General features: G+C 42.3%; 1 protein-coding gene across 10 annotated transcripts in view; it reads left to right on the top strand.

The window, feature by feature from the left end:
* Window positions 1-22,995, top strand: part of LOC136883474 (inositol-tetrakisphosphate 1-kinase) — a 77,916-nt gene that overhangs the window by 37,688 nt on the left and 17,233 nt on the right. For 9 of the 10 annotated variants that reach the window (XM_067155797.2, XM_067155793.2, XM_067155798.2 and 6 more), the window contains exon 8: window positions 17,074-17,248. In XM_067155797.2, the coding sequence (XP_067011898.1) occupies window positions 17,074-17,248 (175 nt within the window). The remainder of the gene's footprint in view (window positions 1-17,073; window positions 17,249-22,995) is intronic. The other variant, XM_067155800.2, reaches the window with a different exon arrangement.

Below are 22,995 nucleotides of genomic sequence, written 5' to 3'. Positions count from 1 at the left end.
TCCAAATCTTCGGTGTCGCTATCGCAGGTTTCGCTATCTGATGCGCCGTCCTCGCCTCTGTTAATACCAGTATCAGATTCGTCTCCCTGCCACACTGCGTCATCTTCGGAACCGTCTAGTGCATTCGAAATCCCAGTCCTTTTGAAGCTCTTGGAGACTAGTTCAGGTGGTATAAGATCCCAACTCTTCTTCACCCACGAGCATAACAAGTCCAAGGGTGGACGCCTGATATTTCCGGCGGGCGTCAATTGCTGATCGCCGCTCATCATCCACTCGTAAAATCGACGTAAGTGGTCTTTAAAGGGTTTATTAACACATACGTCTAGTGGCTGCAAAGCAGATGTTAGGCCACCAGGAATGACTATCTGTCGTGTCTTATTTGTAGTGAGAATTTGCTTCACTTCGTTCACGAGGTGACCTCAGAAACTATCTAAAACAAGCAGAGCTGGTTGTTTTAGTAGTGCACCAGGTCTTCTATTCCACACAGTTTTAACCCAGTCCAGCATGAGTTCTACATCCATCCAACCCTTTGGTTGCACTCGTACATGAATTCCACGGGGAAACTGTATATTCTTAGGCATCGTTTTCCTCTTGAAAATGATGTAAGGCGGCAACTTTCTCCCGTCAGCTGTAATGGCTAGCATTGCCGTGCATCGCAACTTCTCACTACCGCTGGTTTTCATTAATACACTCCGTGATCCTTTTAGCGCAATAGTGCTGTTGCGAGGCATATCAAAAAAGATTGGAGTCTGATCGGCATTACTGATTTGAGAAAGCAAGTACGAAGTTTCCTTGCGCAAACGTATGACAAATCGGTGAAAATTTACAATCTTGTCTGTGTAATCAGCAGGCAACTTTTGGCTTAGTGTTGTTCTCCTTCGCACTGACAGATTGTGTCGTCGCATGAACCCCTTAATTCACTCACGAGTCGCCTTAAACTGAGTTACCGGTATGTTGTGTTTGCGCGCTACCTCCTGTCCCTTAATTTGTAACATTTCATATGATACACTGCAGCCATTGTTACGTATTTCACTGACGTACCTAAACACTTCTTCGTCAATTATAGGAAACTTCCCTGTTTTAGGACCTCTAAACGCGCGTCTAGAAGGGTTTGTGCTTTTTAGCTTGTTTTTTACTTTCCGCCAGTCACACACCAACTTTTCACTCACAGAAAATTTTCTTTCTGCAGCTCTGTTCCCGTGCTGTTCAGCAAAGGCAATTACGCTTAGCTTGAAGCCCGCAGAATAGTTTCTATATTTACCCATAATCGCTTATAAATGCTTCACACGTTAATGTTTTGCGATATAAATGACTTTCCGTAATTGTTCACTATTAAAACAAATTATTTCTGCAAACACCCAAAACACAAATTAAAAACAAATTCTCACGCACACATGTCTACAGTAATCACGTAAATCTGAAACAAATAAATGCATCTGTGATCTGTCCATTCCAGAGCAGCCAATACTGTTAGGCAGCAAGGAAGCATGCAACAATTTATCAGTTTAGCTTGTTGGTTGCGACACACTACTGCGCTTGCGCAAAGCTCACAAACCGGAGCTCTAGCTAGCGCGGTGTAGATCTACTGTATAGTTGACTGTATTCCGAGACGTCAGTAACAAACATTCATTTTTTTTCAATTTCTTTTAAACATACGGTAATTAGGTTAATATTTCTTCCCAATTATTGATGATTTTACATTACATTACTGACGAGTTTATAAAATAAAACTTTAATAGCATTGGATAATAATTATCTTGACTGCTTGGATAAAAGTTTTCATCCCATGCCCGGACACTTATGACGTAGTAGTAAGATAAGAGTCTAGCGATGACAACCGAGACATCGTAAATAATTCGGCTGAATAATTCCGTGGAAATCTGCGTTATCGTCTTGGATTTCACTTCGTGCGCAATAACACAGGAGCCGGCCCCATGGTGTAGGGGTAGCGTGCTTGCCTCTTACACGGAGGCCTCGGGTTCAATTCACGGCCGGGTCAGGGAATTTTACCTGTATCTGAGGGCTGGTTCGAGGTCCATTCAACCTACCTAGCCGGTATTTCCTGGCGACGTTGCCGATAAGCGATAACTTACAGCCTTACGTATTTCAAATGGGAACTCATAATATGTAGGTGGTGAATAAATAGTACACTGTCTCGCGACCACGTTGTCAAACTGCCGATAGCCTACCGGTAAGCATAATATGTAGGTGGTGAATAAATAGTACACTGTCTCGCGACCACGTTGTCAAACTGCCGATAGTCTACCGGTAAGCCATGCGTCGTACATATACCGGTATTATTTATTTATACGTTGTGCAACATGTCGCAAACGTGACTGTGTTGCCAAATTGCCCATAAACCATACACGTATTTAAATTGCGCACTCATGTGCAACTTACGTTGCAGTTCCATTTACCTTTTAACCAGATTAGTGAACAAAATTTGGACGTGTGACGATTATGTAATTAAAGGTTTAAAGTCCGATTTTTGTATTGAAAATAAAGGATGCGACGATTACGCGGTGGCGACGATTATGCCGTGAAATACGGTATTATCACGTGCACAGAACATTTAATTTATGGATTTTTGGCCTGGGTTGTGTTAAAAATGTATTCATTCTGTATTATTTCATCATTGCATATAATGCAAGGTTATAGGGTTCTGTCTCCCAACTGAGAATAAATTTCTCATTGCATGCTATTTGCTCTTCTTGGTTTTCGTGTATCAAAAAACTGACATCTGCGACAGGAAATTGGGAAAGGGATAAGAATACATTTAATGGAAAATGAAATGTCGTATGGCTTTTAGTGCTGGGATATCCGAGGACGGGTTCAGCTCGCCAGGTGCAGGTCTTTATATTTCACGCCCGTAGGCGACCTGCACGTCGTGATGAGGATGAAATGTTGATGAAGACTACATATGCACCCAGCCGCCATGCCGTTGGAATTAACCAATTAAGGTTAAAATCCCCGACACTGCCGGGAATCGAACTCGGGACCCCTGTGACCAGTGGCCAGCACGCTTACCATTTAGCAGTGGAGCCGGACAGAAGAACTAAGTGATAGGATGGAGAAGAATAAATTAAGATGGTTTGGACATGTTATAAGGATGGAGGTGGGAAGGATACCAAAACAAGTGTTGGAGGCTAAGATCGAAGGAAAGAGGGTAAGAGAGAGGCCCCGAGCAAGATGGATGGACTCTGTCAAGAACAGTATAAGAAAATATGAAGACTGGACTGAAATACAATTGCTGAAGAGGAGTGGTGGAAGTAGAGGGAACGGTGGGGAAGTGCCATCAACACCCTGACCTGGCAGGAGCTGAACAAGGGGAGATGATGATGATGATGGTGATGATGTATGAAGCACGTATTCATTTTTGTTGTAGGCTAGCATTTGGTTTGTGGAAACCTCCCGGCCTGATTCGATTTTAGATTCAATAGGATTTCCTTATCGCAGAGCACTCCTGCAATCTGGCACCAAGTAATCCATATGGCACTGACTCTTGTCCTAACAGCAATGGTAGAGCAGTAAGAGATGATGCATGTACCCTTATACATGAATTGGGCAACTTAATTTAGTTTAACTCCACATGCAACAATTGTATCATCAATTTGTTTGCTGCATTTTATCTACTTAGTCGGTTCCTTCCCATATTTTTCAAGTTGGATTTTTCACTCCTGCACCTGCTGTTCAAGGCCCTTGCATGTTTCATTTGCTAACATAACATCATTAAAACATGTTATTTATTTCGTCTTCCGGGTTGGACCCTGTTGTTGTTTTATTTACCGTTTGTACAATTTGCTGACCTTTTGAATCCAGCCCGGAAGAAGAACTAAATATTTAACAGACTGTGGAAGCTTAACTTCTAATATATCATTAGCATTTAATAATGTCCACCGATGTCTCATCTGGATGTCTTTCGTGATGATGGAGTTCATGGAGAGTATGAAGAGCTACGTGGACAAGGCTGGTTCTTTATGGACACCAACACTGAGAGGCACCCGGTGTTTCAGATACACAGCGTACTGAACGAGTGGACTGGCACTAGAATTCAGTACATTCGTACATATCGATGACTCTAAGTATTAACATCGTAAGTCTAAGGGGAGCCAAAATAAGTTCCGATCACCAAAGCCATTACTTCAGAATTTTTGACCTGTATAAAAATCATATCTCCTGCTGCCCAAACTTTTTAACATTGTCTCCTAGGAGAATGATAGCACAAATAAAACTGTAACTGTAGTTGCAATGTTTGTACAGGGGAATAGTTACAATGTTAATACTTGGAGCCGTCAATACAGTACCACAAACCAAACCAAACCAAACCCCATGGCACTACAGCCCTTGAAGGGCCTTGGCCTACCAAGCGACCGCTGCTCAGCCCGGAGGCCTGCAGATTACGAGGTGTCGTGTGGTCAGCACGACGAATCCTCTCGGTCGTTATTCTTGGCTTTCTAGACCGGGGCCGCTATCTCACCGTCAGATAGCTCCTCAATTCTAATCACGTAGGCTGAGTGGACCTCGAACCAGCCCTCAGGTCCAGGTAAAAATCCCTGACCTGGCCGGGAATCGAACCCGGGGCCTCCGTGTGAGAGGCAGGCACGCTACCCCTACACCACGGGGCCGGCACAGTACCACAAGCTGGGGTGAATCTGATCAAACATTTAGAATTTTAAAAGAATATTGCGTTTGCTGTTGTTGGATTGTAATATAATATGAACGGTGACGTAGGGATGTGGCGACCCCACCTCCCAGTGGGAAACCACTGCAATCAGACACCAGAGTATTGGCGGGAAAACCATAACGTTTGAGGGGTATGGAGGAAATGCCTACTCCCAGTCCTGAACAACTAGGATGAATCACCTTCCCAGATCACATCTGGGATTGTAACTCCTGACCACAGTCAGAACATTGATAATGATCAGACAATCAACTTATCATGGAGAGTCTTCTAATGAAAGAATCCACCGGCTTGGACGTCCTACATTCTAGACCCGAGCAAAGGCACCATTCGGATACGGTGGGGTGTCATATTGAAGATCATGGCGAGTCGGAGCACCTGAAAGCCCAACAGACGAACCACGGATACAGACACAGACTTAAATTCAGTAAACCAGGAAAATTATCTTTCTTTGCAACATTAAACATCAATTCAATAATGAAAATTGGGAAGTTGAAACACTTAAAAGATGTCATGGATCAACACAGGATTCTAATCACAGCCCTACAAGAACTTCGGAACACCGATCAGAACCCATTTGAATCTGGGGCATATCGTCTTTACAAAGGACCTCCAGGAAAGAGAGTGATAAAAAATGTTCCCAAATTTGGAATGGGATTCCTGGTTCATACTAGCATATTAGATTCAGTGGAGGACTTCTCATCGAACTCATCAAGACCTGCAACCTTAACGATTAGAGTAGAGAACAATATATATACACTGATTAATGTCCATGCGCCCACAAATGAAAAAAACAGGACAAATAAAGAGGAAACTGAAGTGTTTTGGGAGGAGCTTGACCAACTGATTTCAAATATCCCTGACAACCATGTTAAAATTATGCTTGGAGACTTCAACGCGAAAATTGGACAAGAGAGAAAATATCGCACATTGGTAGGTGAAATGGCCAGCACACAAATTGACAAATAGAAATGGTCAAAGATTAATTGAGCTTTGCACAGACCATGGGCTTATTCTTGAAACCACAAGATTTAAGAGAAAACCACACAAATTAATGTCCTGGAAATGCCCTAATGTTAAACTGGGCGAGTTTCAGATAGACCACGTACCAATGGATAAAAAATACCATAGAGAAATTTATGTCAAAGTCCTTCGTGCAGTGGACATCGATTCTGATCATTATATTTCAAAGATTAAAATCAAGTTAACCCCAAGAAAACATCACAAACCATCTAAATTCACTAGAAGGAGGAAATATGGCCCCAGCTACTTAATAAATAATGCTGTGTATACAGAGAGATCCAAAACACCTCTAAGCGACAAACTGGAAACGATTATTGATAAACTAAAAAATATTGCCGAAGAAATTGCTCCTATGAAAAGAAGAAACACGCCTGGTGGAATGAGGAATGTGATATTGCAATACAGAAAAGAAACAAAGCATGGCTAAATGACCAACAAAAGAAAACGGCACAATCTCTTGATGAACTAACTATTGCTAGAAGACAAACGGCCAAAGAACTTAGAAGAATCAAAAGAGACCATCAAAAAGAAAACCTGGCTAACATAGATGAATCATTCAAACAACATAAGACACGAGACTATTACAGTACATTTAAACAATATCAATCAGGATATACTCAGCCTACACTCATGATGAAAAAATAAACAAGGACAACTAGCACACAATAATCAGAATGCCAAAATTCTAGCTGATCACTTCAAAGAATTACTAAATGCTGAAGATCCAAAAGAATACCTAGAATTTTCACCTGATCCAAAAAATAAAACACGCTTAGACAAGGTTATTCCACCAGATTTCTATGAGGTATTTCAAGCGATTAAATTGGCTCAATAATTATAAAGCTGCTAGAGAAAATCAAGTGGTTGCAGAGCTGTGGAAGAATGCAAATAACCAAACACTTCAAAACCTACACAAACACATCAGACATATGCAACTATGAAAAACTGCCTGCAGAATGGAATACAGCTATAATTCATCCAATACACAAAAAGGGGGATAGACTGGATCCAAATAATTACCAAGGGATCTCTCTACTTGATATCACATATAAGATCCTGCCTAGAATTATCCTCATGAGAATTCAAGAACAGCTCGACCAAGAACTTGGAGAGTGTTGGGGGGATTTCGACCTGGAAGAAGTTGTCCTGACCAAATCATTAGTCTTAAGTGGATTATGAACCATCAAAGAATGAGAAACAAAAAGCTAGTTATCACTTTTGTTGACTTCAAGAAAGCATATGACAGTATTCATCGTGAGTCATTACTTAAAATCCTTAAAGAATTTGGGTTACACCAGAAACTCATTAATCTCATTGGTGTTACCCTCAAGAACACTACAGCAAAAGTTAAATTCCGAGGAGAGTTGTGTGAATCATTTGAAATCCGGACTGAATTTCGACAGGGGGATGGTCTCTGACCAATACTGTTTAATTGTGCATTGGAGAAAGTCATGCGAGAATGGTCTAAGAAATACACTGACTGACAGAGCAAATGCAACACCAAGAAGGAGTGGTCAGAACTTTATGCCAATTGCAGGGTAGACTGACGTCACTGAGGTATGCTCATGATGTGAAATGCGCCGCTGAGCTGCGCACGTAGCGAACGATAAATGGGACACGGCGTTGGCGAATGGCCCACTTCGTACCGTGATTTCTCAGCCGACAGTCATTGTAGAACGTGTTGTCGTGTGCCACAGGACACGTGTATAGCTAAGAATGCCAGGCCGCCGTCAACGGAGGCATTTCCAGCAGACAGACGACTTTACGAGGGGTATGGTGATCGGGCTGAGAAGGGCAGGTTGGTCGCTTCGTCAAATCGCAGCCGATACCCATAGGGATGTGTCCACGGTGCAGTGCCTGTGGCGAAGATGGTTGGCGCAGGGACATGTGGCACGTGCGAGGGGTCCAAGCGCAGCCCGAGTGACGTCAGCACGCGAGGATCGGCGCATCCGCCGCCAAGCGGTGGCAGCCCCGCACGCCACGTCAACCGCCATTCTTCAGCATGTGCAAGACACCCTGGCTGTTCCAATATCGACCAGATCGTCGCCGTAAGACCTATCTGTGTCGGTGCGACGTAAAACAACTAGCAAAAAAAAAAAAAAAAAATATCGACCAGAACAATTTCCCGTCGATTGGTTGAAGGAGGCCTGCACTCCCGGCGTCCGCTCAGAAGACTACCATTGACTCCACAGCATAGACGTGCACGCCTGGCATGGTGCCGGGCTAGAGCGACTTGGATGAGGGAATGGCGGAACGTCGTGCTCTCCGATGAGTCACGCTTCTGTTCTGTCAGTGATAGTCACCGCAGACGAGTGTGGCGTCGGCGTGGAGAAAGGTCAAATCCGGCAGTAACTGTGGAGCGCCCTACCGCTAGACAACGCGGCATCATGGTTTGGGGCGCTATTGTGTATGATTCCACGTCACCTCTAGTGCGTATTCAAGGCACGTTAAATGCCCACCGCTACGTGCAGCATGTGCTGCGGCCGGTGGCACTCCCGTACCTTCAGGGGCTGCCCAATGCTCTGTTTCAGCAGGATAATGCCCGCCCACACACTGCTCGCATCTCCCAACAGGCTCTACGAGGTGTACAGATGCTTCCGTGGCCAGCGTACTCTCCGGATCTCTCACCAATCGAACACGTGTGGGATCTCATTGGACGCTGTTTGCAAACTCTGCCTCAGCCTCGTACGGACGACCAACTGTGGCAAATGGTTGACAGAGAATGGAGAACCATCCCTCAGGACACCATCCGCACTCTTATTGACTCTGTACCTCGACGTGTTTCTGCGTGCATCGCCGCTCGCGGTGGTCCTACATCCTACTGAGTCGATGCCGTGCGCATTGTGTAACCTGCATATCGGTTTGAAATAAACATCAATTATTCGTCCGTGCCGTCTCTGTTTTTCCCCCAACTTTCATCCCTTTCGAACCACTCCTCCTTGGTGTTGCATTGTCACTGTCAGTGTATCAGCCAAACATCAAGATTGGCAAAAATATCAGACTCAATTGTCTAACATTTGCAGATGACCTTGGGCTACTTACAAGTAGTGTGGAAGAGGCTAAACTCCAAATTGAAGAATTAGAACAAATAGCAGCAAAAATTGGATTACAAATATCCTTTGAAAAGACGCAAATGATGCCATCCTTCAAAGTGGAAACAACATCTATCACACTAATAACAAACAAATTAAGGTTGTTAATAAGTTTAAATATCTTGGAGAGATTATAACTTGGAACTTAAAAGAGAAAATATCAGTTGAAATACAATTACCAAATTAAAACAAGCACAACATATTACTTGGCCAAACTACAAGAAGAAATCTCTTTCGATAAATGCAAAATTTAAACACTACTACTCCGTTATTAAGCCTGAAGCAACCTATGCTAGTGAAACCTTATTCAATTTGAATACGAAATAAACTACAGGTAAATTACAGAAAATAGACGAATCATTAGAACAATTCTGAACAAAAAACACCAAGTAGATGGACAATGGCGATTACTACCTAATGAAGTTGTATACCAGGAGGCTGAGTCTATAATAGATACAATGCGGAAAGGAAGAGTTGCTTTTTTCTGTCGCATATCACGACTACCAGAGACTAAGATACTCAAACATTAATCAACTACTTTTGGGAGAGTAAAACTAAAAATCACTGGTTCAAAGAAGTCCAAGAAGATTTAAATGAATTAGGCTTGACAATTCAACAAATTGAAAATAGAAGAGAAGAGGATCCTGAGAAATAACGACGTGAGACTTAAACTGAAGACCTATACACGTAAACAGTACAACATAACTGACGAAGAATGGGCAGCCAGGTCAGAGAGAATGAAACATTTCTGGGAACAAAAGAAGAAAAATCAACCAAATTTGTAACTAATATTCATAAGACTTTGATGTATAACGATTGATTTCAGTGCTCCTATGTGGGCATAAAGTAAATAATTAATATGAAATGACTGTTTAACTTTGATGACATTAGATTCTCAAATTAATTTATATTTTGTTATTCTTGCCTATTATTTAAATTTAATTGTTTATCAGTTTCAAGCTGAGATAAATCCGATCACTGACTTATTGTGGATATAAGAACAGATTCACTATATCACTGTGTGAGCCCGATCACAAGTTTTAGTTTTAAAAGCTTTGTTCAGTATTCATAACAATGTAACAGTATTTTAAAATGGTTTTTAATTTGCACAAATACAGTTGTACAGTACACTTAATTCTAACAATTGTGGTATACAGAACATTTGAATTATGAACGGTACCCAAACAAATCTGAATTAAATGACTTCCAAGAGGTTACAAAGTGTACTGACAATTTTAAGGATGATTTACTCAGTATCATAATTTATGGCTTTATATACAAGTTCACTATGCTTTCAACCTCCACATTATCTAATCATGATGTAGAGGAGCAAATGAAAATTAAGTTGCAGACAAGGACGAAAAAGAGAATGTGGAATTACCAGTAAATGAAATCACCATTGTAAAATTTTGTGCAAAAAGAGGGTTAGATATTTGATTAGCAGCATTGAAAATGATACATATGAAATGATATTTGATACATATTAAATCTCCGAGAGAGGAAATTGTTCATAGTAATGTTCACTTTGTCTTTCTGGAAAACTCAGACCTGTGGCAGAGAAAACACAAATTGTTCAAAAGGTTGAGCTAGGATATTGATTTTAGAGTTCATTCAAGAACCTTCTTATGAACTCTCATGATTAGATTAACGCTTGCAGAATTGCAATGTTATAATTTTATACGGATAGTATCAACACTAAACCATATAAACTACACCTGATCCAGGTATATCTACCCACCACTGCTGCAGACGACCAAGAAATCGAAGACTTCTATGCAGACATGAATAATACAATAGCATCACTTAAACCAAAAGTTATTACCATTATATTGGGAGACTTCAATGCAAAAGTAGGAACCACCTCGAAGGACAACCACTTGCGAGAAACTATAGGACAGTATGGCCTGGGTGCACTTAATGAGCGAGGCAACCGGTTGATACAGTTTGCAAGCGAAAACAATCTTTCCATTATGAATACCATGTTTAAACACCACAAACGCCGTCTCTTTATGTGGACCTCTCCGAATGGGCATGTTAAGAACCAAATTGATTACATCCTTGTCGATAAAAGATGGAGAACCTCCTTCCGTAATGTGAAAACAAAACCTAGTGCCGAATGCGGATCGGATCATCGTTTACTCTGGGCCTACCTTAGAATCAAACTGAGCAAACCAGTTGTCAAAATAAACTCGAAAAAGTTAGCAGCCCCTGAGCCAGTTGCTTTCAAAGAAACACTACGAAGCACTGGGCCACCTGACCTAGAGGGAAATTGTGACATGGCTTGGAAGAGAATTGAAGAATGGATCACAGGCGCAGCGAGCAGGGTCCCAAAGATGAACACTATAGTGAAGCGACAGCACTGGATGACTGACGAAACTTTGGCACTAGTTGAAATGAGACTTAACATCCGGCTCACAGTTACAGATCCAGAACAACAAGGACAACTAATGAAAAAATTGAACAGTGATATCAAACATGCTTGTAGAAGAGACAAGAATGAACACATTAAGAAACTGTGTGCAGAATTAGATGCGCATGCGACCAAAAATCACAGCACAGAACTGTACGACAAGGTAAAATACTTAGCACGAGAGTTTATGCCTAAGACTCAGATTATTAAAGATGACCAAGGGAATATCATCACAAATGCAGCGGGCATCGCCAAAGTATGGAGAGAATACTGCATCAAGCTGTTCACTGATGACCCACAACCAATGCCAGGTCACCATAACCCAACAGATTTTGAACCAATGATCCTTAGAGAAGAAGTGGAACATGCAATTAAAAAGCTCCGGAACCGGAAAGCACCAGGCCAAGATGGAATCACTGCTGAAATCCTAAAGAACATGGGTGACCTAGGTGTCGACATCCTGCACAAGTTATGTCAGAAGATATGGACATCTGGAAATTGGCCGGACCAGTGGTGCCACTCCGTCTTCGTACCACTGTTCAAGAAAGGTTCTCCACTTGACTGTGCAAATTATCGAACGATAGCCCTCATCTCCCATGCAAGTAAAATCATGCTCACGGTGCTGAACGAGAGGCTGAAGACCTTCTTACTTCCACAAATCTCAGAGGAACAAACCGGGTTTGTTCCAGGCAAAAGAACTCGTGAGCAGATCCTAAACATCCGGCAGCTCATAGAGAAGACAAGGGAATATCATATCAAGATGTTCCTGTGCTTCGTGGACTACAAGAAAGCCTTCGACAAGGTAAAATGGTCAAAGCTCTGGGCTATACTCACTGAGATGGGGACGCCAAGACATTTAGTGTACCTGATCCAACAATTCTACTCTTCGAACACTGCGACAGTGAGAGTTAATGGCGACCTCTCAGACATCTTTTCTACTTGTGCTGGTGTGCGACAAGGTTGCATTCTTTCCCCCCTCTTATTTAATGTATACAGTGAGTATATTATGAGCGAGATTCTTGAGGACTGGAGTGACAGCATCACAGTTGGTGGCAGGAAAATTAACCACCTCAGATATGCAGATGACACCGTGATTATTGCAACAGATGATCATGAATTAGAAACCATCAAGCGGAGGCTAGACGAGCGAAGCAGAGAATATGGTCTTGAAACCAACAATAAAAAGACCAAAGTGATGATTGTAGACCGTTTTAATAACAACAGACCTGCCATAACAAGAATTGTGGATTATGAGGTTGTCAGTCGCTTCGAGTATCTGGGATCTATTGTCACAAATACTGGAGGCTGTGAACCTGAGATCCGCAAGCGCATTGCAATTGCGACAAATTCAACAGCAAAACTTACTCGCATCTGGAAGGACACCTCCATCACTTCCAAGACAAAGCTCACCCTCATGCGAACTCTGATCTTCCTTATCGCGACCTGTGCAGCAGAAACTTGGATGATGAAGACGGCGGATCGCCGCAGGATTGATGCTCTAGAAATGTGGTGCTATAGGAGATTACTGCGAATGCCATGGACAGCACTCCGTACTAATGAATCGATCCTGCAACAGCTCGGCATCAGAACAAGACTGTCGACCCTTATCGACCAAAAACAACTGGGATATTTTGGTCATATTGCCAGAAGACAGGAGGCAATGGAAATACTTATCAGACCGGGCGAGTTGGCCGTGCGCGTAGAGGCGCGCGGCTGTGAGCTTGCATCCGGGAGATAGTAGGTTCGAATCCCACTATCGGCAGCCCTGAAAATGGTTTTCCGTGGTTTCCCATTTTCACACCAGGCAAATGCTGGGGCTGTACCTTAATTAAGGCCACGGCCGCTTCCTTCCAACTCCTAGGCCTTTCCTATCCCATCGTCGCCATAAGACCTATCTGTGTCGGCGCGACGTAAAGCCCCTAGCAAAAAAAAAAAAAATACTTATCAGAGAGAGAAAAGTCGAAGGCCGAAGACCTAGAGGACGTGCGCCGTTACGATGGATGGACCAGATCAAGAACTTAACCAGGATGAGCTTACAGCAAGCAAGTCACCATGCCCAAAGCGGAGACTCCTGGAGTAAGATCACCAAAAGGATTGTCGCGTGATGCCACTACACCCTTACGAAGGGTTGGACTAAGAGAGAGAAAGAGTGTCAAAATGGTGTTAACGTTGGACATGCAAATGCAGATTTAAGGTTTATATAAGAGTAAAAATATCATAAGAATTCTGCAATTGAGATATTTGTCGACAGCAGAAGTTAGGTGACTGATGTCTTTACTTCATGAGTACAGCACGCATGAGAAATATCTGCTGACAATGACAGTTGTTGGTGCTGTGTTCTACAACTTAACATTATTTTAGTTCTCTTCATGTAGAACTCAAAACATTGAACTATGGTCTTTGGGACTACCCTCCACTTTATCCCCACTCCATGACAATAGGTGTTTGAGTTCAGATCGTCACAGTCTTCGCCAGAAGACTGCTGACCTCTGCACTCAGCGGTCCTACTCTAAACCTCTCAGAGCAATTTTTGGTACCCATGAACATCACTGGTCTTACGGTGGACCTCTCCTTCTGCCTAAAGCTGGTGAATGTTTACCGGCTGTGACCAAGACCCATCCTTGAAATCATTCATGTCAACCCCAAGGTCATTGATCTCAGGCATAGGCGCCTCCATGGGCTGCAGGTCAGGTTAGGTTAAGTAATGGTGCCTGTCAGGTGACGATATCAGATGTCATTGACCTGATGGAAGAACGAGCTTGAATGACTTTGAAATTGCATGTCCACATGTGCCCATTCCAGTGTTCAACCCAGCAGCACTGTTGACTTCATCCTACCACTGCATGGTGACACTTTGCTCTTGTGTTACTAAATATTTGCTCGTCATACTCTCAGTTCATCAGTTTCAAGATCTGTACAAACAGCATGAGTTTCATGGTCGGTCAATAGCCATTTTATAAGTAGAGGCTCGGTCTCATTTTCAAGAATGTCTGTGGTTCTTCGTCTAGTTTGTTGCCAAGTCTCAGACTGTGCCCGGCATATTACGAGCTAGTGATGGCGAGCTAGTTCCAGGCGCTGCTCTTCATGTTCGGGATCCTCGGCAGAGCGGGACTGAGCGTGAGAGTCCCTATCTACTTCCAGTCTGGCTTGACATTGCTAGTCAGACTCAGCTTCACAAAGCTGGATATGCTTCTCCCTGTCAATGTCCAACCACATGTTTGGTCTTCAGGGGATTGCAGCTTGCAAAGCATGACAGGCGTTGGGAGGCTAATTCTGGAGATTGGACTCTTTGACTCTCGAACAGCAGACTAATGGGCATGCTATTATAGGGAAGGATCCACCTTTCAATACTCCGTAGTAAGTTGAACAAAAAAGTAGTTACAACCTGTTTATTGGGACCGGTTTCAACACATTTCAAGTGTCATCATCAGCCAATTAGCGAAGATCTTAAAACAACTAATATATTGAACACAGGCAAAAAATTAACATTGTATCATATCGTAGCAATTCAGTTAATGTTCAAAACACAATACGGAACAATCATGAAGTTTTTAACTTTAAATAATGGGCATGCTGTTGAGTTCGCTGCAACGTGGTGGCTTCCCGTTTTTCTGCTACTTTCTGTATTTATTTCTTTTATAATTTTTTAAAATCTACTAGCCCTTACTGGCTTTACACAGACTTGATCTCTTCTGAGCAGGCGTTGTTGATACATTTCATAAAGCAATTCAAAAGGGGTAAAGAACATCTCAGGAGCACTGCAGGTATTTACAGTTTAAGGAGGAAAGTCTGGTGAAATTGTTAATGAAGATGAACTGCAAAATAAGAAGGAAGAGCTTCATTTGCCTACATTAATGGGTGTGGGGTATAGAAAGGTAAACAGTGGTAAAAGGCAAGAATGTAATAAAAGAAGCAGAACAAGAAGTAAAAAGAATATTTGTGTTGTGGTCTTAAGGAGAAAGTTAATTGATGTAGATGGTACAGAAGTGGAAGAATAAAAGGACCCTCCCCCTCCCCCAATAAAAAAACCCAAGAGATTTGGTGTAAGCAAGGCAGGAGAATGAAAGCCTTCCTTGGCCTCAGATATGGTACCAAAAGGATAAGGAAGAAAAGTATTGCATAACAGCACTGAAAGCAAATGCCAAAAGAAGCAGGAATGCCTTTAAAACAGAAATAAGTTGCACTAAAAATAATTGCAGGGCTGATGACCTACCTGTTAACCCCTTTTAAACAACAAACATCGTCATCTTCAATATAAAAAATAGTCGAATCTCTGCAAGCGTAAGAGCCAGGAATAAACCCAACAGGCAAAAGTAGAAGTAAAAACTAGCAAGTTTTACATAGCACATGCAGGGATGTGGGCTGGATACTCCAGAGGTTGTGTTAGGTAGGAATAGGTATCGTGCACGTGTCACATCCATTTTCCGAGCAGTTTGTGTTATTTTGGGAATCTATCCATATCTGCACTGCTGTGGCTAGCATGGGCCTTGTTGGCTACCAAGTCATGTCACCAGAGATCTTAGAAACCCTGATGATTACCTCATACAGCAGAAACACTGCAAGAACTCTTGAGGGAGGTTGTTAGATCTTGCTTGCAGCTTCTGTTCCGTAAACTTGCACCATTATCACATGTATCTCGGTGAACATTTTCCCCAGTTTGTAACAAAACTAGATGTTTATACGTTGTTCTATTGCATTATGACACAAGTCTTCACACACACTACCTTCGACTAACTGTAGCACACTAACCTTCTTCAACTCCATGTGTTCAATGCTTCCTGGTGCTTTTCGAGATGTGTCTATTCACCTTTGCATGCACTCAGTGTTACCACTTGTTGCCATTGCGATATCAGTCCATTCACCAAACTTTTTAGACATGCCTTGTAAATTATATTGTAGTCTCTATAACTTCTGTTACATGCAAGTTTTAGGTGGAAGAAATATTTATAGAGATACTTGGAAAAATATAATGGCGAATACCTTGGTTGTTATGATTCATAGATAAAAGTGCATTAAACATAAAAGATCACCGGGCGAGTTGGCTGTGCGCGTAGAGGCGCACGGCTGTGAGCTTGCATCCGGGAGATAGTAGGTTCGAATCCCACTATCGGCAGCCCTGAAGATGGTTTTCCGTGTTTTCCCATTTTCACACCAGGCAAATGCTGGGGCTGTACATTAATTAAGGCCACGACCGTGTCCTTCCCACTCCTAGGCCTTTCCTATCCCATCGTCGCCATAAGACCTATCTGTGTCGGTGCGACGTAAAGCCCCTAGCAAAGAAAAAACAAACATAACGAAATTACATTTTATGCAACTTCCTTTATGCAAGACTTTTCAATGCAGCTAATATTAACTGAGAAATTGGACATTTCCTGTTATGGAAATTTTAATATTGCTGTGCCATTTTGTTTTAATCAAATAATATATAGCCTAGGGTACTCTCTGGATATCTCTGAACTAAAATACAGAGTTTCAAGAAATTTGCGCTAGAACAGAACATATACTAGCCCTTTACACTCCATATAAATTTTTCCTGTTCTGCCCATGCGTGCCTAGCTTGGATCGATATTTATGTTGAGCATAAACTGATAGTTTAAACTGCCTGACAGTGTACCAGTATTTTAACAGTTACTTTTTTAAATTAATAAAAATAACTTGTATAGTAACATGCTGGGTTATATGATAAAAACACTGTTTGATCCAGTCTGGTTAGTTATTTGTGGTATAACACAGTTTCGTTACTTTTGACCTCTTTGCCACAAATGGAAACTCAAAAACTTTATTAAATGCTGAATTCAGAATTGTTGCATTTTGGATTTTAAAATATTATAGACCAGTCTTATATATTTCATAATTTACTATTTCAGATGAGTGTGATCTTCAATGAGCGTGGTGTAAAGGACTGTAAACCTCCATGTGTAGCCCAGAGCTTTATCAACCACAATGCTGTGCTCTATAAGATCTATCTGGTGGGTGAGCAACACTTTGTGGTGGAGCGGCCTTCACTCAAGAACTTCTACCCTAGTGGTGGGTATTCAGAGTGTAAGTTCTTGTTTTCAAATCCCTTAATTGACTGGGTTCCTCATGTGTGATTTGACTTTGCACCACTTGAAATGTTTACACTAATAGTTCATTTCATTCATTCATAGAGCATCAGCCACCTGGCTGGTTTGCTCCTGATATGGTAACTCTCCAACTTTCACAGCAGAGAGCCCTTACCTTTAGTCGTGCAAATATCTGAACTCCCACTTCATGTTTCATTTGGTCTACAAAAGTGAGTCTTGGTCTTCCTTGCTGCCCCTCCCCTCTGCATGCCTTCCATTGTGTCCCATAGCAAGCTTCACATATTGCAGTGTGTGTGTCAAATCTAGATGAGTTGTCTTTCATGCAGTAGCCTTAGAGTTACTCTTCCTTCAACAACTCTCAATTAAATATGGGTGCATTTGTGATTCAAACTGTCCAGGGGATTTTTAGCAGGTGCCTCCAATACCGCAATGCGTGAATATGATCTTGTAATGTTGACGTTCATTGTCCAGTTTTCATCACTATACAACCCCAGTGACCACCACCATTTTAATTTACTACAGTTCCCAAAAGTGTCAGTTAATTTCATGAAATAATTACAGAATTACAATTGAAGTTGAGAATAACTGAATACTTGTCAAAGCTGAAAGTGACTGGGCTGGAGGGGTGTTCTCAGCGCATATCATCCAAGGCTGAGTTGCATATTTCCAACATCACTTTTAATGGAATGTGATTTTGGAGTGGTCACGTAACTTCTTGTGAAACAAAGAAACAGACTGCTGATAACTTGACTTATGTTAAGTGATATTAAACTAGACATAGGGGGGTTTCCAGTACCTGTGATTAGTACCACTATACGCGGAACATCACGGGCTTACGTTGCCTGTGATTAATACCATTATGTGAGAAACACCACGAGTGTGGGCGTTGCCTGTGATTTGTACCCACTTTGTCAGGAACACCACGGGATAGTAAGAGTCCCTGTGATTAGTACTCCTATGTGAGGTGCACCATGAGTTTGCGTTGCCTACGAGTGGCACCATTATGCGAGAAACGCCATAGGTCTGCATTACGTGTACGACGTACAATACTTGTGAGTAGTACCATAATGTGTGGAACACAGCAAGTCTACGCTACTTTTGATTAGTACCGTGACTTGTGAAATACCATCGTTCTACTTGACTAGCGATAAGTGCCATTATGAGGGACCGTTGACCTGGATATTGAACCCCTTTAGGCAACAAGCATCGTCGATTCAGGATTGTGCTTTGGAAGCAGTCCCTTGGTCAGTAGGATAGTTTCTGGGAAGGCGAGGCATTGCGGGTCGGATCCACTAATTGTTTTAAATTCATATTTATCCATTCATTCTTCATCATCAGGTTTTGAATTCTGGTCAGTGGATGAATTTTGTACTTTTAAATTGTCATTTCATTTCATCTTATTTCGTGCCATTAGGGGCCGATGACCTAGATGTTAGGCCCCTTTAAAAAAACCATCATCATCATCACTAGACATAGGAAAACTGTTATCACTCCAAGTTCATCCCTCGCATTAAGTTTTTCCTGAATATGCAAGTCCTATAACTGCTATTGAATAGTATCTGCCAATCTGTACATACATTTATAAAATCTCTATGCCCATCTGTCTTCCACAATGATATTGATGAAGAAGCATGTTTCAAAATCTGAAAGTGGCATTAGATGTAGTTTGTTATCTCCCCTTTACAAGAAAAATATAATAAACCCCTCACAACCATGGTTTTTGTACTTTTAAAAGGTAAATAAATATGTATTTTTCAGTGAAAAGATTGTCATATTTGCCATATTGATATACATAGCTCCATTTGTTAGAATGAGTTCAAACTATGACTGTCCCAGAGATCTGTCCCCTTCAGCAACAATACTGAGAAAACAAATGCATTGTGGCTGAATTTGGCACCAGATGTAGGTTACAGGAATAGTCCAACTCCTTGGCTGAATGGTCAGCGTTGAGGCCTTCAGTTCAGCGGGTCCTAGGTTTGATTCCCGGCCAGGTCGGGGATTTTAATCGCATCTTCTTAAATCTTCTGGCTCGGGGACTGAGTGTTTGTGTTCGTCCCAACACTTTCCTCTTCATTTTCAGACATCACACTACACTACCAACCACCACACAAACAAGCAATAGTGATTACATCCCTCCACGTAGGGTTGACATCAGGAAGAGCATCTGGTCGTAAAACAGAGCCACATGTGCGACAGAGTTTGCACCACGGCCGCACAAGTGTGGGGAAGTGGTAGTAGAGGAGGAAAAAGGAGGTTACAGGAACAATACAATGATGACCATCAAATTCAAAAGGGTTGGGTGAAAAATACCTTCCTTAGATGAATGGTTCTACTTCATTGTTCTGGTGTATGGAGTGACATTACATCCATCTATGACCATGTGATAGAACTCTCACTGCTGAGTTTAGGGAGTAACAGCTACCATATTTTTACCACAAGTACTTTATTGTAGTCATTTCCATGGTACAAATATAATTTGGGTGACATTGAATTTTCCATTTTTGGTTTATTTCTTGATAAAATATCTCTCTCAGCAAGGAAAAATTTAAATTTTGTTGCACATGAATGCAACAGTTACTGACATGAGATTGAATCAAATCTTACTGTGCTTTAAAGCTTTCGTACCGAGCTTGATAGCTGTAATACCAATATAAATGGTCCGTTATTGGACATTATAAATTTTCCAGCTATCTCATTCCTGGTTGCCAGCGTTTCGCCCTCGTGTGCTAGGCTGGGCTCTTCAGTTGGTACGTAGCACATCTACCAAGACGCTGGCTAGTGCATACCGGGGAGGCCACTGCGTAGGCTAATTGTAGCCACCGGCAGTGCCAATGCACTATGAGACACTTTGTCTTATTATCAAAAATTGATGCCTGCTTGGCCATCAGATGATTAGATGTTGATTCCGATACGGAATCTGAAATATTTGTTCCTAATGAGTAAATTTATAATACCAATATTCCCTATGCAAATCAACATCTAATCATCTGATGGCCAAGCAGGCATCAATTTTTGATAATGAGACAAAGTGTCTCATAGTGCATTGGCACTGCCGGTGGCTACAATTAGCCTACGCAGTGGCCTGCCCGGTATGCACTCCAGCGTCTTGGTAGATGTGCTAGGTACCAACTGAAGAGCCCAGCCTAGCACACGAGGGCGAAACGCTGGCAACCAGGAATGAGTTAGCTGGAAAATTTATAATGTCCAATAACGGACCATTTATATTGGTATTATAAATTTACTCATTCGGAACAAATGTTTCAAATTCCCTATGGGAATCAACATCTAATGACTTGATAGCTGTAGTCGCTTAAGTGCGGCCAGTATCCAGTAATCGGGAGTTAGTGGGTTCGAACCCCACTGTCGGCAGTCTTGAAGGTGGTTTCCCATTTTCACAACAGGAAAATGCTGGGGCTGTATCTTAATTAAGGCCACGGCCGCTTCCTTTCAATTCCTAGGCGTTTCCTATCCCATCGTCGCTATAAGACCTATCTGTGTTGGTGCGACGTAAAACAATAGCAAAAATAATAAAGTTTTCGTGCATAGAGAGCAATATTTCCAAAATCATTATCGTTGAAGCTTTGCCGTAAGTGTATGTGTTGTCCCAAGTCTGGAGTGCGAAAGGAGGGGTGTTAGCTGACTTGCAACCAGCTGTAAAAACAGCTAACGCCGAGTTTCAAGTGCCGGTAAATAACTTGACCCCCCATAGGGGCCAACGGCTTCGGGCGAATGAGCCCCTTTGGGTGGGGTGATGGTCCCCTCAGTGTAAGAAATGACGCTAGAACCAATCATCTTTATCTTTGGCCCAACGGCAAAACAGATGGAGAAACCTCCTTTTTGTGGTTCTCATTGGTCGTAGAGGTGGATGAGGTCATGCCAGGCTGTGAAGGCGCAACTCAATGGTATTTCGAATCTGTGGCAGTCCGTTGCAGTCGTGGTACTGGAACCTGCACGTCGCATTTCATTTGTGCCGCAGGGTATAGTTCCGAGATCATAATGTGTGAGTCACTTCCTTGCAAGCTGCGATCCACCTTAAACAAAATCCTGCTTGTGGCACTTTTTCTTGCTGTCGCCCCCTTCAACTGATGTCCAATGGCGATGGGATAAGGATGCTGGAGGCAGGTTTTCGGGTGTAACTCGAAACTTCTAGTTCGGACCTGCACGTTGGCAGCAGATGTGTGATGGTCGACTTTCTGAGACCCCGTGACTACTCAGGAATTCGGTCCTGCATTTGTGTTTGGACAGGCCTGTTTAGGATAACCGCTTCCCACCCTGTATGGGGAAGGCGCTAGAAAATGTGGCCCACACTCTCAGCCGGCTGGGAGGCCGCACCCAGCGGGTCACCCCTTATGCAGTCGAAGAAACGAAGATTACCAAAACTTTGATTGTAGGAACCTAGAATGTTCGAACCCTACTTGATTTGAAAGACAATAACAGACCTGAGACTAGAACAGCGTTTGTCACCCATGAGTTTGGACGAATGAACATTGATATTGCTGCTTTAAGTGAAACCAGACTGTCCAGCGAAGGGAAACTTACAGAGTTCAGCTCAGGCTACAGAATCTTCTGGAAGGGAAAAGATAAGGGAGAACACCGCATTCATGGTGTGGGATTTGCTGTGAAGACCACATTGGTGAATGATTATCAGCTAACTCCAACCGCTGTCAGAGAAAGGATTATGACTCTCCGAATCCCACTCTCTGGAGCCAAATCTATGACACTCATCTCTGCATATGCTCCCACCTTGGATGCTGATGTACAAGCTAAAGACCCCTTCTACAACCTGCTGAGCACTACCATCACCAAAGTACCACCAAGAGACAAACACTTACTACTTGGCGATTTCAATGCCAGACTTGGTAAAGATCTCCAATTATGGGGCAGTGTGATGGGAAAGCATGGACTTGGCAACTGTAATGCCAATGGTCTACTGCTCCTTGGTTTATGTGCTGAACATGAACTCTTCATTACTAATACTCAGTTCTGCCTGCCTAATCGCTACAAGACCACTTAGATGCATCCTCGCTCAAAGCACTGGTACATCCTTGACTATATCATCACCAGGCAATGTGACAAAAAGATGTCCTTGTTACAAGGACAGCAAGAAATGTCGATGACTGCTGGATAGATCATAACCTCTTTTTTTGCCGGTTGAGAATCTCAATCTGTTGCAAACCAAAAAGATCCATCAACAACCTGCCCAGAAAGGAATTCAATGCTTCTAAACTTCAAATTGAATCCATTGCTACAGATTACAGAAATGCAATCTCAAACAAACTGGCTAGTCATCCTGTCAGCAGTGATAGTACAAATCAGGAATGGGCCACGCTTCAGAAGGTCATCACTGATTCAGCTGAGGAAACAATTAGTTTTGTGAGGAAAAGAAGACAGGACTGGTTTGATGAAAATAATGAAGAAATTAAATGTCTGATCAATGCCAAACAGGAAGCCCATCTTCAAGATCCAATGTGAAGAAATCACATTTCTTGGAACTTAAAGGAAAATGTCAGGCAAAAATTAGGGAAACAAAAAGCTGAAGAACTGCAAAGACTATCTGATTCCCATGACCTGCAAAACTTCTATGCTGGCATAAAGGAAATATATGGTCCAGTTCGATCTTCATCGGGGTCATTGAAGACTGCCGACAACTCCACCATTTTAACTGATAATGGAGAAATTTTAGAGCGTTGGAAAGAACATTTCTCTGTGCTTCTAAATTTTGTT

Source organism: Anabrus simplex, chromosome 11 (assembly GCF_040414725.1).
Source record: "Anabrus simplex isolate iqAnaSimp1 chromosome 11, ASM4041472v1, whole genome shotgun sequence".
NCBI lineage: Eukaryota > Metazoa > Arthropoda > Insecta > Orthoptera > Tettigoniidae > Anabrus > Anabrus simplex.
The sequence above is the reverse complement of the archived record's forward strand: the minus strand, read 5'-3'. Positions and strand labels throughout refer to the sequence as shown.